Source organism: Macrotis lagotis, chromosome X (genome assembly GCF_037893015.1).
Source record: "Macrotis lagotis isolate mMagLag1 chromosome X, bilby.v1.9.chrom.fasta, whole genome shotgun sequence".
Lineage (NCBI taxonomy): Eukaryota > Metazoa > Chordata > Mammalia > Peramelemorphia > Peramelidae > Macrotis > Macrotis lagotis.
Genome location: NC_133666.1, coordinates 582,930,826 through 582,948,178, shown reverse-complemented (window position 1 = coordinate 582,948,178; position 17,353 = coordinate 582,930,826). Strand labels below are relative to the sequence as shown.

The window sequence follows — 17,353 nt, the reverse complement described above, 5'->3', positions numbered from 1 at the left end:
GAGGGAATGATGAGATAAGGGGTTAGTAAGAATTGATTTAGTAATCTAATTTAGTAAGTTTGGAGTTGTTGGAGAGAAAGCAAGAAAGAGAATATAGTTAGTAGTAGGGAAGTGGTAATTAGTGATTTCAGAAGTGGTACAGTGCCTCACAGTAGTTAAGCAGTGAGATGGTGTAGGTCTGGAGTCAAGAAGACATGAGTTCAAATGTCTCAGATAGTTATTATCTATGTGACTCTGGGTAAGTCATTTACCAATGTTGGTCTGTTTCCTCACCTGTAAAATGAGATGGAGAAAGACATGGCAAACCACTCCAGTATCTTTGCTAAGAAAACCTCAAAAGGATCACAAAGAATCAAACATGCTTAAAATGACTAAATATAAGCAATATTTTATAGAAAAAGAAACAGACGGCTAAGATGGTTAATTTGATACAAAAGAGTAAATGATTGAGCCAGGATATAAACTCAGTCTTCTAAGACTTTTGACTCAAGTCCTTTTCTCTTTCCATTCCTCCATACCTCAGCTTTCCTAGTGCTTCAACATTCTTAAGTTATTAAACACTCTTGGAAAGAATGGACTCTCAATCCATATTATACCCATTTCTGTTCTTTAACAATGGGTTTTATAGCAAGGTTCCTCTGTATTTGCTTCAAATTTAATTTTTTTAACTTATTTGATTTATTTCACACCTCAGTTCTATTTCCCTTATTAGGTGTGAAAGGAAAGATGAAATGACTGAAAAAACAAAAATTTACTCTTTTGAGCATATCAATTTATTACAAAACATGACAATTGTCAAATAAAATCAGACCAGACATTCTCAGCTTAGGCCTGGATCCCAAATACAGAGGGAGACAGACTTATTCATTAATAACAATTAATCAAATAAGGCCAGTTAATGAAAAGAAAACAAGATAACATTAGATAATCTGATTTCTAATTGAAGCAAAGATCAATGACTTTCCAAGTTGGGAGAGGGTGAGTAGACAAATACAATACCCTGAATTTGGGGAAAAAAAAGGTATTCCACTCACCTCAGGTGTCTGACAACAATCAAAGAAACACTAAAATAATAACTGATTAATCAGGATAGGGCCAGTTTTCAGATAAAACAAATCAGTTGTTGGAGAGAAAACTGTCTTTCAATCTTTGGATCTGAGTTTTGGTCAACATCACCTAAATTCTTAGTTAAAGATCCCTAAAGAGGTAGATAGTCTAGTTTCACAGTCATTAAGGTCTAGATTCAAACAATACAATGAGGTTCTCTCCCAGTTCCCTAATTGAATAAGCTTTCTCACTAGACAAAATTTGGACTAGACCCATAATTGAATAGAAACTAAACTAACTTCAAAATTGAGTCACAAGATAGAGTCACTGTAGTTCACTTAATTCCCATAATTAACCATTTGCTGTCCTAATCTCCTCAATCCCTTTATAGGGAAATTTCTGATTTCCTCCTTAAGCCTCCATCAGGTATAGATTGTGTAAACATATTAGATTTTAGGGATTTCAGGGAAACATTCTCTAACATTCCACAACTACTATTACTACTCAGTAAACTCTGGTAGCTCCCCGTTATCTGTAGGATCAAATATAAATGTGCTCACTTGTCATTTGGAACTATACAACTAATCTATCAAAAAAGATTTATTAAGCACTTTTCTCTGAGCCAGAAACTATTTTAAATGCTAGGCATATAAAGAAGAAAAGCAACAATAGCCCCTGCCTTCAAAGAGCTTACATTTTAAAGAGGGAAGAGTAACAACATAGACTGCAAGTATAAATAATTTGCATGCAAGGGAGTTGGAAGGTGATCTAAGTAGGCTAGGTAATACCTGTTGGGGGTGGGGAGTCGGATCAGGCCTACTGCAGGAGGTGGGTTTTGAGCCTAGTCTTGAAGGAAGCTAGGGAGGTAAAAATGAGCAAGAAAAGTAAATTCAGGGATTGGAGAGAGTCAATAGAAAGGTACAGAAAAAGAAAGATGGAGCATCATCTGTGAGGAAGAAAAAGTGGAGTGACCATAGAGGTAATGAAGGGAAGATGCTTAAGAAGACTGGGAAGATTAACCCCATTTGCCTTGCAAAAACCAAAAAAAAAAAAAAAAAAAAAAAAAAAGAAGACTGGGAAGACAGGAAGGAGTCAGGTTATAAAGATCTTTAAATACCAAACAAATGAATTTATTTATGGTACTAGAGGTAATAGGGAGTCACTGGAGTTTATTGAGTAGAAAGGAAGGAAAGATGAATGGAATGAGTGTCAACTGAGTCCCAGATATTATGCTAAGCTTTTTTACCAGTATTATCTCATTTTTATTAACCTTTTTTTTACAGTTATGTAAACAACTTTTACAATTGTGTAAAAAATTTAATAATTTTGGGACCTTGGGCAAGTTCAGGGTCATCTACAATAGTCCTGATTCATATCTGGTCACTAGACTCAAGTGGCCCTGGAGGAGAAAGTGAGGCTGGTGACTTAGCACAGCAGTCCCTCACTCAAATTCAATTCACTTCCTTGTCATAACATCACCTCCCTGATGTCATGATTCTCTTTGAGAAGGAAGGACAAACAACATGTTGCATATATTTTGTTCAAGAATAAAGGACCATTATCAGGCAAGCAATCAATACAGGCATGTACACATTTGTTGTTTAGCTGATTAAAAGATGCATGACACTGTGACCCTATTTTGTGGGGGTTTTTTTTGACAAAAATACAAGAGTGATTTGCCATTTTCTTGTCTAGCTCATTTAACCATTGAGGAACCAAAGCAAACAGGGTTAAGTGATTTGCCCAGAAAGATGAGCCTTCCTGATCCAAGCTTAGTGCTCTACCTCTTTAACACTTAACTGCCATACATACATACATACACACATACACACACACACACACCTCTGCCCTCCAGAAGCTTACATTCTAATGTGAGAGATAACATAGCTATTTTTAAGATTTTATTTATTTTGAGTTTTTCAATTTTTCCCCCATTCTTGCTTCCCCCCCACACACAGAAGGCTTCTATTAGTCTTTAAGTTGGTTCCATGCTATACATTGATCTCAGTTGAATGTGATGACAGAGAAATCATATCCCTAAGGAAGAAAAATAATGTATGAGATAGTAAAATTATATAATAATATAATGTTTTCTTTTTCTAATTTGACGGTAATAGTCTTTGGTCTTTGTTTAAACCCCACAATTCTTTCTCTGGATACAGATGGTATTCTCCATTGCAGACAGCCCAAAATTGTCCCTGATTGTTGCACTGAAGGGATGAGCAAGTCCTTCAAGGTTGATCATCGCCCCCATGTTGCTGTTAGGATGTACGATGTTTTTCCTGGTTCTACTCATCTCGCTCAGCATCAGTTCATGCAAATCTTTCCAGGCTTCCCTGAATTCCCATCCCTCCTGCTTTCTAATAGAACAACAGTGTTCCATACCACATTTATTATACCACATAAGCCATTCCCTAATTGAAGGACATTCACTTAATTTCTAATTCTTTGCCACCACACACAGGGCTGCTATGAATATTTTTGTACAAGTGATGTTTTTACCCTTTTTCATAAGCTCTTCAGGGTATAGACCCAGTAGTGGTATTGTTAGGTCAAAGAGTATGCACATTTTATAACATAGTTATTTAACCCAGACTGAATGGTTCCATAGGAGTCATTCCAAGTTCTTTACAACCAATGCATACCAATAGGAATAGGAAATGCACCCCACACATATGTATTCATATAAGGGCATGCATGCATGTATAGTGAATAAGAGCAAGGATTGTAAATCTGTGTGACTGGAAGGATGATAGTGTCCTCAAGGGCTTTGTGGTAAGAGAAAACTTGCATTAGGATGAGTTTTTGGGGAAAGATGATGAGTTCTGCTTTGAATATTTTGAATTTGAGATTATGTTAGGTTCCAGGATATCCATTTCAGAAAGTCCAAAATGCAGGTGGTGACATAGAATGGTTCCTATGGGACACTGGTCTCAGCTAGCCATCTATTATTATCTCTCACATTAGAATGTAAGCTCCTTGAAAGTAGAGACTTTACTTTAAAAAAAATACTTTATGTATTTAGTGCTCCATAGCACAGTGTCTGGCACCTTGTAAAAGCTGAATTAAAGCATATTGAACGATTGCTTTATTCTTTTTCTCCTCCAAGGTAACTACCTATTCTGTGATTTATAAAATTCCTCTAACTGGAGGACTAAGGCTTTTATGCAATTAAAGATAAGGTTTAAATGCACACCCCCCCTAGCAGAGATAACACATTGACTTAAATTCACCCAAAGGAGTAATGAAAACAGATCATTTTCACCTAGCAGGTTTTGATAAGAGGAGAGCTCTGGGACAGAAATTGGATGGAGAAAAGAGGGAGTAGAATAAAAGCACTGAGAAAATGAAAGGTGGGGAATCTGAAGACAAACTTGGAATACTGAATAATTTTGCCTAGGGCCAGCCCCTGTCATAAAATCCTATTGACCAAAGGGAACTCAGAGATTATCTAGACCTTTCTCATTGAACAAAAAACAAGATAACTTGCTAAAGGTCTTACAGAGACAGAATAGAAAGAAAGAAAACTAACTGTATTTGTAGTTTGGGGATGTGAGTTCAAATGCAAATGTTTCCACTTAGAGTATTCATGACCATAAGCAAGTCATTTAACCTCTCTAAAACTCAGTTTCCTCTTTTGTAATGGTAATTATAATAAAAATAACCAGCATTTACTTAGCATTTTATGGTTTTCAAATTGTTTTACATGTTATCTAGTTGGAACTTCACAAAACCTTGTAAGGTAGGCCATATTATTAACCCTTTACAGATAAAAAAAAACTTAAGGCTCAGAATTTAAGCAATTTGTCTATGGTCACATAGTCTGAAGTAGGATTTGAATCTAGGTCTTCCTGACTCCAGGTTTCATGCTGAAGAGAGGGATAAGAGGAGAGAAGGGGGGGTGGGGAGAGAGAGAGAGAGAGAGAGAGAGAGAGAGAGAGAGAGAGGATGGATATCCAAGGACTCTTCACAGTGTCTTATGATTCTATGCTATTAGATAGTAAATTTCAAAGGCAGGATTGAATTGAAGTTTTTTTTATCTCCACAGCTGATGCTCTTTCCACTGGCTTCTTTCCTCAGTCTGTCAGGACCTTGAGTGTGAGAGGTTGGGGAAGATGAGAACCAGACCAGTTTCTCTTTCTTAGGAGGTTGTCTGGCATTGTGATATTCATCCCCTGGGCTAAAGTAAATTGAAGACTAGTAAAATCAAGACCTTAGGTGACATTCCAAACCAAACATCTTTTCTTTATTGTCCAAGAGCTAATCCATTTGCATTTGGAGTCAAAAGGCATAAATTTGAATTCCAACTCTAATATTTAGGAAGAGAATGACTACATATATCATTTAACTTCCCTGGGTCTCACTTCCCCATTTGTAAAAGAAGGGAGTTGGATCATAAGACTTCTATTCTATGATCCTATGTTTTTCATTTAATCTCTGGAAATCCAATTTTCTTGTTCTTTCCTTCTATGGTTCAAATAATCAGCAATGCTGAGTTGAAAGTCCTACCACCCCAAACTACCAACAGACAGACCTCTGGCTTCTAAACTCAGGCCTACTTCCTTTCTAAGTAGAATTCCCTAACTAAATTCATCCGAGGCTTGTTATTTGGTGGTTTGGGAGATTGGAAAGCCTAAGAAAAAGAGCTGGGAGCTTGTTACCATAAAATCCTTTGAAATCAGACAGTGTAAAACTAGAGGGAGGGATTTCCCAAGGGTAGATCAAGTGAGTGATGTTAGCCCCTGATTGGTGGAGACATGGAAAGACCCTACCTGCATCAGTAAAACTATATAAAAAAATCCTAGGTCTACCAAATTGAAATGGAAATGGGGGCCACCAATATATACATAAGGATTCCTACAGGCTGCACATTGATTTAGAAAACCACTTGTGTTTGTGTATTTCCTTTTTGATTACCATATCAACACATTCAAATCAAATAGGAACCACATCTTAATTAATCAGGTTTTGGTTAAACTTAGACCACTTCCACAAACTACTTTAGACCCCTCTTCACTAGAGCATCACATTTTTTTTGGGGGGGATAGGAGTGGCTTTTAATTATTGCATTCATTTTCATAAATACTGAAATTCAAAGAAGATAAATCAGTATCTTCCACTCCAGGAAACAGTAGAGTTCTCTGATAACCTGAGAACATTAACATGAAAAAAATCAGTAAAAGAAATAGTAAAAGGTCAGCTCAGCAGTCAGGCTGCAGTCAACAGAGCAAAATCTGTCCTCTGAATTCTGCTTTGGCCACAGAGGAAGAAAGGCAATTTTCCTTTGTGCTTCAAGAAATGATTAAAGAAGTGGGTAGGGAAAATAATGTTAACAGAGACTGAGACCTTTGAATCAGGAATGAAGCTGATTCTAATTTTATATGAAATGATTTTAGGGGTGCTGGAAGGACACCCTTGCTTACTCTGGGGAAAAGTCTTTCATTTCACAACAAGAATCTGGGCCTAAAGGGCAAATACCCTCTGGGGAGGAGCAACAATATTGTATTACTGCCCCCACACCAGCCTGCAATCTTCATCATCATCATCTAAATCTGCTCTTTCTACTTCCAAAGCAAATCAATGTCAGGTACTTAGATGCCAGGGACTGATATCAATTTATTTGTTAGAGCAGGTTGGGATATGGTTGTCAGGGGTATGTTTTGGTGGGGAGGGCAATGTAAAATTAGGGGAAAGGGAAGGAAAAAATTAAACAGGTGGAGATTGAGCATGTCAAGACAAATTCATCCAGTTAGGCATGTGTGTGAAATACTGTCCTTGTTAAGGATAACTGCTGCTTAAACTCTGTGAGACTGAAGCAGAGTATAGTAAAAAGAGCATTAGTTCTAGTATCAAAAGATCTCTGTTCAAATCCAGTCTCGGTGCATTATTAACTAACTGTTCTTAAATTATTTAACCTCTTTGGGAATGTTTTACTATCTGTGGTTTGTATTAAATAATCCCTGAGTTCCCTCATAGCACTAGATTTTGGGCAAGTCATTTCAACTCCCTTGGACTAAATTTCATCATCTATTATATTAGAGAAATGGGCTAGATGACCTCTAAATTCTGTTCTTGCTCTAATTCCCATGGTCCTATAATTACAGATGGTAAGATCACTCTGCTGTCACTACTAAAACCATATAGGGTTTTTACTTACCTCTATAGTCCTAAAAGGTTATTTTATCCAATTGTGCCTTTCTTCTCTATTTTTGTACATTGGTGTGTCTTCTTTGACAAAAATAAGATCATTCGTATTTTCATATGACTAGCATATTGCCTTAATTAACAGGAAAGTGTAGTTCCCTCAGTCATGTCTAACTCTATGTGACTCTACAGACTTTGTCCGTGAGGTTTTCTTGGCAAAGATACTAGAATTATTTGTTATTTCTTTCTCTAGTGTGTCCCCATTTTACTGATGCAAACAGGGACAAGACACTGGCCAAGATCACACAATTAATAAGTATCTGAGGTTAGATTTGAACCAGACCCTGCTAAATCCAGGCCTAGGAAAGTAGCCTGAGCTACTAGAATTAGGATTAGAATTAGAACAAGGGGGAGGGGAAGATAAAATTAGGAGATTTAGGTCAAAACGAGGTCAGACTAGACCCAGGTTCAAGAATTAAATGAAAACCCTAAACTCTTCTATTTTGGTGTTTGAGATCCTTCGTGATCTGACTCTAGCCTAATTGTTCAGATTTATTTCATATTCCTTTTTCTTACCTTTTAGATTTCAGCCAAAGAATTCCAGTTCCCACCTTCATGACTTTACAATGAATGGGTTATCTTCTATGCCTCAAAGTTTTCCTGCTTCATCTGTTAGGTCTCTCCGGCATAGCTACAAAATTACTATCGTGTACACTTTGTATGTTTACTTATCTATGCACACATCGTACATTGAGATCCAGCATAGAGTCCAGGTTGAAGAGGGATTCCCTGCGGATGGGGATGCCTTCCAAATGCTCCTGTTTGCCAATGACATTGTGTCAATTGTATTAAGCCCCAAGATATTGCAGAGCCAGCAAGAGATCTGTAATCATTCAAAAGATAGATGTAGTCCCCCTTCACCTCAGGATCAGATATAAAATACTCTGTTTGCCTTTCAAAGCCCTTCATAACCCAGCCATACACCACCCCTCAGTCTTTTTCCACCATCCATTCTTTTCCTCTTACCCTTCCTTTGTACTCTTCATTTCAGTGCCATTGGCCTCCTTTACTGTTCCTTGGGTAAGACACTCCATTTTTTGCTCCTGATATTTTTTCTATGTCCTCCATGCCTAGAATATGCTGCCTCTTCATCTCAGCCTCCTGGATTCCCTGAACTTTTTAAATCCCAGATAAAATCCCACCTTCTCCAGAAAATCCCTGCTTAATTCTACTACCTTCTCTCTGTTGATTATTTCCCATTTATCTTGTACCTATCTTGTTTGTACATAGCTGTTTACATGCTATCTCCCCCAATGGATTATGAGCTCTTCAAGGTCAGAGATTGTCTTTGTCTTTTTTTTTAAAATCCTATTTGCTTAGTCTGGTAAATGGCATGTTTAGTAGAACTTTGAAATTGATTCTTAGAGATGGAAAATACCGGCACAAGACAGTCCAGAATGGCACACCTGTATCAAAGAAGGTGCTATGCCCCATGAGCAAGGCAGAACTGCACTAGCTCATGAGATGCTCAGATTTAGAGACATCTCCACTTTAAATGTTCTCATGAACCCTTTGTGCCTGAACTGTGAAAGAGTCTTCTAGACTGGCATTGGTCTAATCAGATACAGTCAGATAGATTGCAGTGGTTCTCTTTGAGCATGAAGCAGGATAACCAACCAATCACGGCACTTAATATATGTTTACTGAATGACTTCACAGATGAGTTTGATCTGTTTATCTACCCTAGAAAGACCAAATTGTTGAAGAAGGACTGTCTGATCAGACACATAATATAATGTGCCCTAAGAGTGTGCATACCTGGAATCAGTAATACAGGTGGACAGTGAAGAAGGTCCAGTGTTGAAAAAGAAGTAGAGTGGGTTGGATTGCTTTTTGAAAAATTGAAAAGAATGTTCACTGACCTCAGTCTTCTTATAAAAGTGAAAGCCCATTTTTTCAATACAAAAATTTTACTGAAATTGCTGCATGGTAGCAAGATCTGGAATGCTTCAAAAGAACTAAAGATAAAGAGTGTGCAGAGGGAAATAGAAAGGAATAGTTTGCATGAGAGAAGACTGTAATTCCTAACCCATGAGGAACTCCAAAGAAATACAAGAATAAAAGATGTCAAAGAGAATTTGTAAAATAGGAAAAGAAGATAAGTTTGTCATAGGAGGAAGGCCCACAGCAAATGGGGTGATTTTTGTAGCAAACTTTCAAGATGGCATGAACAAAGATTGCACAAGATTGGAAGGAATGAAGTGAAGACATCCCCAAATCAATGAGATCAAAGATCCATTTGAAAGTAAAATGTATACTTCTAAGGATAATGGAGGTTCCTGAAGGCAGTTAATATTTCATTTTAGTTTTGTTTTTTTTAATATCATAAGACCCTGACACAATGTCTTGAATATAGCAGATACTATTAAAATATATTTAATGAGATGAAACCAGAGGAATTTAGGTCCTGAAGGTTATATACTGTTTTTGCTATGTTCACATCAAACATATTAAAGATCTGAGGCTTATGAGAAAAGCTGGAATCTGGTATTGACCTTCCAAGGTGAAGTCATTACTATCAGGTCATAACAAAGGTGTTATGTTGCCTTGATGAGCATGAGGCACACTGTAAGTGAGGACAAGGATGGGGAATGAGGTACTGTGGAAAGGCCCAGGAGGAGACAGAATACAACCTGATCTAACTGTAAAAGACCAACAAATAAAGAATTCAGCAGCACATCCTGGGAAGAGACACAAGTCACATATGTAGGTTGGGATGAAATAGAAGAAGACTGGTTGGGAACTGGGAGACTTGGGTTTAACCCAAAATCACTTACTGGATGGGTGACTTTGGGAGAGTCACAGAACCTCTGTGAACTTCAATTTTTTTATTTGAAAAATAAGAGGGTATGTGGAGGACTGACTAGATGAACACTAAGGAATCTTTCCACTATGAATCTATGAGAATACAGTAATTCCCGACTCACAAACAAACCATACCTACAACATTTGCCAGAGCCAGTATCCCAAGTGCCACGTACTTCTAAAAAGATTTTATGCTTCAGAAATGGAGCCAAGAGAGAAATTGTGAGAAGCAGCAATAGTCTTCTGAGGAGTCTAACAAGGCTAGACCAACCTGCCTATCTGGTGCCTCCAGAAATATCTTCTCTCAAACTGCCTGAATTGTTTTTTACTTTGCTTTGTTTTATCCATAGAAAGTCCATTAATTGGAGTTTCATTTTATTTAAAGACTACTTTTTCTTAAATGCAAAGAGAGAGAATTCTCATTTTTTAATACAAAGAAAGATGCTGTTACTTCAAGATTAGCAATAGTGAATTGACAGCTTAATATTTCTTACCATCTAGAGTTAGTTTTAGAATTTTGTTAAATACTTGTTAGTAACATATTATGTTATAATTATGATTATAGGATTTTATATAACATTTTAATATTTGCAAAGAATTTTATTCTCATTTTATTCTCACAAAAAAAAAAAACCAAAAACTGAGAGACAGATTAAGTGACTTGCCCCCTGGTTGCAAAGCTAGTTATCTAAGGTCTTCCTGTCTCCCAGTCCCATTCTCTATTAGCTGACTTTGAGAACACAAAGATAAAAAAAAAAAAAATGGAATGTCTACTTGCAACAAAATGATATTCTAGAGGAGAGAACAGGCAAATAATTAAGTAAATGCAAAAATATGTACAAAATAACTAATCTATAAAATAATAGATTTTATTGCTATATTGATATCCATCCTTCATTTTCAAAAAGGACCATTGACAACACAGGGTGATGTGTGTGTGTGTGTGTGTGTGAGAGAGAGAGAGAGAGTGAGAGAGAGAGAGAGAGAGAGGGGAGAGAGAGAGAGAGAGAGAGAGAGAGAGAGAGAGTGAGAGAATATATTAAAGTGAGACAGCATTTCAAAAACTTGTCAGTTTTACTCTGTCTTCCAAAATCACTGAAGTCCACTAGTGGCAAGACAAAAGTCAAAATGACTGGTGATGGCCCAGCATGCAGTGGATGACCTTGGCATCTTTGATATCTGACCAAACTCCTAAGCATTCCAAGGCACCTGCTTTAATTGTCTTCATGGTCATTGGGCCAAACTGTTCTCATCTACTAGAAGTCTTGCTTGCAAAAGACATTCTCCTAACTTAGTATGAGAAATTTATGAATGAGGAAGCTCACTTTTCCAAAGCAGGTCAGCACCTTCTCTTTAAAATGAAGCATTAGAAAGGTGAGGAAGGAGGCAAGAAAGAAAGAAAATGATGTTTAAGGATCATATAGTCATATGATCAAATGAAGAAGATATTTTGTGTGATTCCCATGCACTAGATAACTAAATCCTAGTCTTTCTGAATCCAAGGCTGGCTCTCTATTCATTGGGCCACATTGCCTATAAGATAATAAAAAAAGAGTGACAGCCTGGTGGAATAACTAGAGAACTAATCTACTTCCTACCATTGATACATACCAACAGCTTAGACAACAAAATCTCTCACCTATCAGTGTCCCAGGAAAAATTCTAAGACAAAAAGTCATCTTGTCAAACACTTATTCATTTACCTTGTAAAAGAAAGTTTCCTTTTTCAGGGAGCTTCCTATATGGATGAAATCACAGAGTAGAACTAAAAAAAAAAAAACCAAAAACCAAAAAAACAAAAAACACAACAAGATTTCCCCTAAGAAACAAAGTATTCATGGAGGGGGGGGTAGTGGAGGGAAGAGGTGGGTCAGGAAAGATAGTAGGGAGGAAGGTTTCAAGTTTAGCCTCTGGGAGGCTAATTTTTTCCTATAACATTGAAAAGAGAGCTTATATTTCTATAGGAATGTTGTGAATAAAGTATTTTAGAAATGAGATAGACATATACAGGAGGAGCTAGATGCAGTGGACAGAGCAACACGTCTGGAGTCAGTAAGATTGAATTCAAATATAGCTTCAGACACTTAATAGTTATGTGAACCTGGTCAAGTCATTTAACCTTCTTTGTCTCAGGTTTCTCATCTGCAAAATGATCTGGAAAAGGAAATGGTAAAGCACTCTAGTGGCTTTGTCTAGAAAACCCTTAAATGGTGTCATGAAGAGCTGGACAAGACTGAACAATATCAACAAAGAGGCAGAGTGCCATAGTGAAAGGAAAGCAGGCTTGAGGCAAATAATAACAGGGTTTAACTCATGCATCTGACACACTGACTATGGGACCCTGGGCAAGGTACCTCACCTTTCAGTGTTTTACAGCAACAGTTCTCAAATTTTTTGACCTAAAAATCCTTCTATACTTTAAAAAAATTATTTTTTATTAATGTGGATATCTATTGATATCTACCCTATCTAAAATGAAACATATTTTAAAAAATATTTAACTAATTTAAAATGATTAATCTATTTTAAATGTTAACAGATATTTTATGAAAAACAAGTATATTGTTTCAAAACAAAAGAATTGAGAAAAAATAGTTTTGTTTTACCATTTTTTTGTGTGTGGGGGGCAATGAGGTTAAGTGATTTGTCCAAGATTACACAGGTAAGTATCATTGCTTGGCTGCTTTTGAATGAATACAGGTCCTCCTGAGTTCAGGGCAGGTACTCTATCCACTGTAGCAAATTTTACCTCTTTTTTTTTGGGAGGGGTTGCAAGGCAACGGGGTTAAATGTGTGATCTTGGACAAATCACTTAACCTCATTGCCCCCCACACACAATGGGGTGAAATGGCTTGCCAAAGGCCACACACAGCTGGGTAATTATCAAGTGTCTGAGACTGGATTTGAGCTCAGGTACTCCTGACTCCAGGGCGGGTGCTATATCCACTTCACCACCTAGCTGCCCCCATTTTACCTCTTTTTACAAATCTCTTTAATGCCTGGCTCAGTAGAAGTCTGGACTTTTTACCTGGCTCTGAATTCATTCTGTTGTGATATTTTTGTGGAAAACATAGACAAGTAGTTGGAACAAAGAGAAGCACATTTTAATAGAAAAAAATGAATTAGTAATATTATGAAAATAGTTTTGATCTCATAAATTTCCTAAAAAGAGCTCAGGGATATTTTTTTTTGGGGGGGTCCTCAGATAACACTTTGAGAACCACTGCTCTAGGAAAGGAAAGAAAGCATTTATTAAAGGCCTATGAGGTGTTTACATTATACTAAATGTTTTACAAATATTACCTGGCCAGCTAGGTGGCAAAGTAGATAATGCACCAGTGAGGACTTGAGTTCAAATTTGGCCTCAGACACTTGACACTAGTTGTGTCAAATTATTTAACCCTGTTTGCCTCAAACTCAGGCCCATCTCCAGGAATCCTTAATCTGGTCACTGGACCCAGGATGGCTCCAGAGGAGACCGTGGGAGGGCTAGTGGCTAAGAACAGCACACCTCTCCCTGAAATCCAATTCATGTGCTTATCGTGGCATCATCTCCCTGATGTCCTTGCCTTCCTACTTCGAAAATGAAAGACAAACAATTTATAATAGCTCATTTGATTCTCACAGCAACCCTGAGGGCTATTTAGTTTCCTGATTATACCTTTCACAAATTAGGAAACTAAGAGAAGTTCACCCATCCATCCTCATTTAGTGTCTGTGCTAGGGCTGAAAATGGAAAATTGAAATCCAGGTCTCCTATGTGACTGAAACAACTCAAGGACAAAAATTGATCCTGAGGTGAGCACTGTTTTCTCACTCATTGCTGCCTCTGGAATAATAATAATAATAGTAATAAATAATACAAAAGAGCTAATATTTCTACAGGTTAATGTTTGCAAAGAGCTTTTTTGGCTTGGTCTGGACACAGCCTTTTATAGTATTTTCTCTTTTAAGAAAACAAGTTTCCAATTCCAACCAACTTCAGAAAACAAATCCTCCCTTCACTGGAGCCTGATATGCCCTATTTGGAGAAGAAATGGGAAGGAAATAAAGTTTGGAATGGGATTAGGGAGAAAGGACAGAATAATAAAGCATACAAAAGAATAGAACACAATGTGATGGAAGTCAGGAAGGTAACCCAACCGGGCACAGTAATTCAAGATAGCAGATCTTGGAGTAAAACCAGTTCCATTCCTTTGACCTCTTAACTAGGAGAGCCTCGAGGAGAAGGGCGACGATAAGGACTTGCTCCGGGTGACCCTAGCCCCCTTTTCCCAGCTCTTTCGGGAGGGTGCAAGCTACTTTCTCCCTTAGGAGCCCTGAAGCGTCCTTGACTTCCAAACAAAATTCGCAAGAGGAAGCAGAGAATGGCAGGATTAGGGTGAGGGAGGACAGTCAGAGTTGATTTAGGAATGTGGGAAAATTGGAAGAGTAAGGCAAGGCTTAGACCCAAAGAGAGATGTGGCCCACCAAGGCAAGCTGGAGAGAAAAGCAGCTGGGAAGACTGCGGCCGGATTAAAGTCTGTGAAGAGGAAGGGGGCCAAGGCAGCGAGGGGGCTCTTTCAAGATGAGTTGGGGAAGAGGGGGGGGCCCGGTGGGTGGTGCAGCATTTGTCTGCTGCCGCTGCGGCTGCGGCGGCTGGCACAGGTGAGCTGCCCGTGCCAGGTCCCTTCCCTGCCCTTCTCCTCGTGCCCTTTCCTGAGCCACCCGGGCCGGCTCCTTGCAGTTCGGCAGCTTCCCTGGGTTTGGGGCCGTGCCATTGGCGGCAGGGTGCTTCTCCCCCCACCCACCCCACCCCCACCTCCTCCTTTTAGGCCGCTCCACCCCGCCCCGGATCAGGCGAGGGGGGGGACCAGCCGGAGCGCTTGCCAACTCGAGCGTGCGGAGCGTGTCTGAACTCCGGCGGTCAAGTCCTGCGGCGGCGGCGGCGGCGGCGGGCGCTGCCTCTGCCTCTCCCCGGGGCTCCGGCTCCTCGCTCCCGCCGGACCCCCGAAGCTGCCCCCCTCCCCCGGCACCCCCACCCGTCCCCACTTTTCTTCCCTTTTGCAATCACATGGCATGTTAAGAATGCTGGAAAGATGGCGGTAGCAGCAGCAGCAGCAGCCGCCGCCTCGGCAGCGCCGGCCGGGGGAGGAGGCGGCCGGGGGCAGCGCAGCGGGCCGCTGGAAGTTTTGGTGCGGGACCGCTGGTACAAAGTTCTGGTGAACTTGAACGAGGACGCCCTGGTGTTGAGCGGCGAGGAGGGCGCCGGGGCTTACAACGGCATCGGGGCCGGCAGCCACGGCCCGGGGGGCCCCGGGGGCGGCGGCGGGGCTGGCAGCGGGAGCCAGTCCCCGGACCCCCCGGGGCCGCCGGCCGGGGGCAGCCCCCAAGTGGGGGTCCGCACCGCCTTCACTGACCTGCCCGACCAAGTGCCCGAGTCCATCGCCAACCAGAAGCGGGGCGTGAAGGTGCTGAAACAGGAGCTCGGGGGGCTGGGCATCAGTATCAAGGGGGGCAAGGAGAACAAGATGCCCATCCTCATCAGCAAGATCTTCAAGGGGCTGGCGGCGGACCAGACCCAGGCCCTGTACGTGGGGGACGCCATCCTGTCCGTGAATGGAGCCGACCTGAGGGACGCCACCCACGACGAGGCCGTCCAGGCGCTCAAGAGAGCCGGGAAAGAGGTGCTGCTGGAAGGTAAGGGGTTAATGCCTCCCGGGACGCGCTGCCCACAGACACAGACACACAGACACACAGATACTTAGATACACACACACACACACACACACACACACACACAGCTTCCCAGGGCCGAACCTCTTGATAACTTTTGTGTTCCACAAATCAACCTCACCTCCCCACACCTGGAAGCCTGTTTTAGCGTCCATGAGGGGAGGAATGAAAAGCCCAGTCCGCCCCATCTGGCTTTCCCGAGTCGGACTGGCAAGTTCTAGCCCGGAGCTGGTACTACGGTGCCGGTCGGGCTCCGGCAGGGATGTGAAGGTGTGGAAGGAGTGTGCTCATAGAACTGCTGGCAAGGGAATAATCCCAACCTTCTCGCTCATGCGGTTACTACTCTGGCGCTTTGGGTCTGGAAGAAGCTTCTTCAGAGGCAGGGACCCAAAAGGTATTTAGGCAGAGAAGCCCCCCTCCCACACCCCCTTGCAGGTGGGGTTGGGCAAGGTTGTCAGTCCTTCCATTGGCTGCGCGTGTAACCTGTGGAGACTTGTGACGAGAATCCCAGGAGATAGAGAGAACTTGCCAGCTAAGGCAAGATTGCAAGTTTTGCTAAGAAAATGTGTGAGTTTCGTACACAAGTTCGCCACTCCTTTTGCAGGGAGTCCGTCGGTCCAGTCAGCCTGGATTCCTGATTCCTCTGGGTGAAGAGTTGTGAGCTCCTTTTCTGCCCACATTTTCTCCCTAGGCTTTCTTGTAGTTACACAGTTTGGAGCTTCGATGGGCAGTTAGTGGCATAGCTGCCCCTAGGGTGCCTTAGAAACCACTCCGAGAGCCGATTAACCTGACCACCTCTACACTCCCAATTAGGACCGCATCTAAACTATCTTAAGAATTATTGTTCTGTCCAGGGCTGGGGTGTCTGAGATTACGTATGCGAGGAAGATGATCCTTAATTCATGCCAACCACGAGCACATCATCCCTTCATCCGAATCGGAGACCCCGTAGGATCCTATTTGTTATATTGCTTATAAGCCTGGGAATGTGGGACCTGGGGTGGAGGAAGACCTATCTAGCGAGACTCCCTGCTGGCCTGGGGGTGGTGCTGCTGTCTCTCTGTGGAGCTCTTCTGGGGAAAGAAGCCACCACCGAGCCCTGTGCTTCGGGGAATGAGACTTTGCAACTTGTGACAGGTGATGCAACTCCCTGAGAATGTGATAGCCCACCTGATGACCTAGAAGGAATGAATTAAAGCCACGCTGAGTTGGGGGTGGAGGCATTTCTGTAATTTATAGGGACACTTCTTTGTGCTTCCTTCCACTGCTTCTACCATCCTTCCCTGCTAACACTGGCACAAATCTATTTGCTTTGGCTTGGTGATTAACATAAGTAAACAGTCAAGTTTGTCTTTGCTAAGCTATGTTGAGGTGGGGGTGGGGGGCCTGATTCCAACTGACTCTAATTTTATATATGTGTGTGTGTGTGTGTGTGTGTGTGTGTACAAATATATACATATACTTCTATACACTTTACACACACATAAACATACACATACACATAACATACAATCCTTTGCCATTCTGGAGTCCTGTAAAATGTTGAGTGGAGGCTTGACTTCAGGCTGTTATTTTACTATTT

The 17,353-nt window shown here is 40.8% G+C and overlaps 1 protein-coding gene across 1 annotated transcript in view; it reads left to right on the top strand.

Moving 5' to 3' along the window:
* Positions 1–14,896: 14,896 nt before the first annotated feature.
* Positions 14,897–17,353, top strand: part of SNTB1 (syntrophin beta 1) — a 320,793-nt gene continuing 318,336 nt past the window's right edge. Inside the window, exon 1 of the mRNA XM_074201491.1 lies at positions 14,897–15,735. Within this exon, the coding sequence (XP_074057592.1) occupies positions 15,135–15,735 (601 nt within the window). The 5' untranslated portion in view covers positions 14,897–15,134. The remainder of the gene's footprint in view (positions 15,736–17,353) is intronic.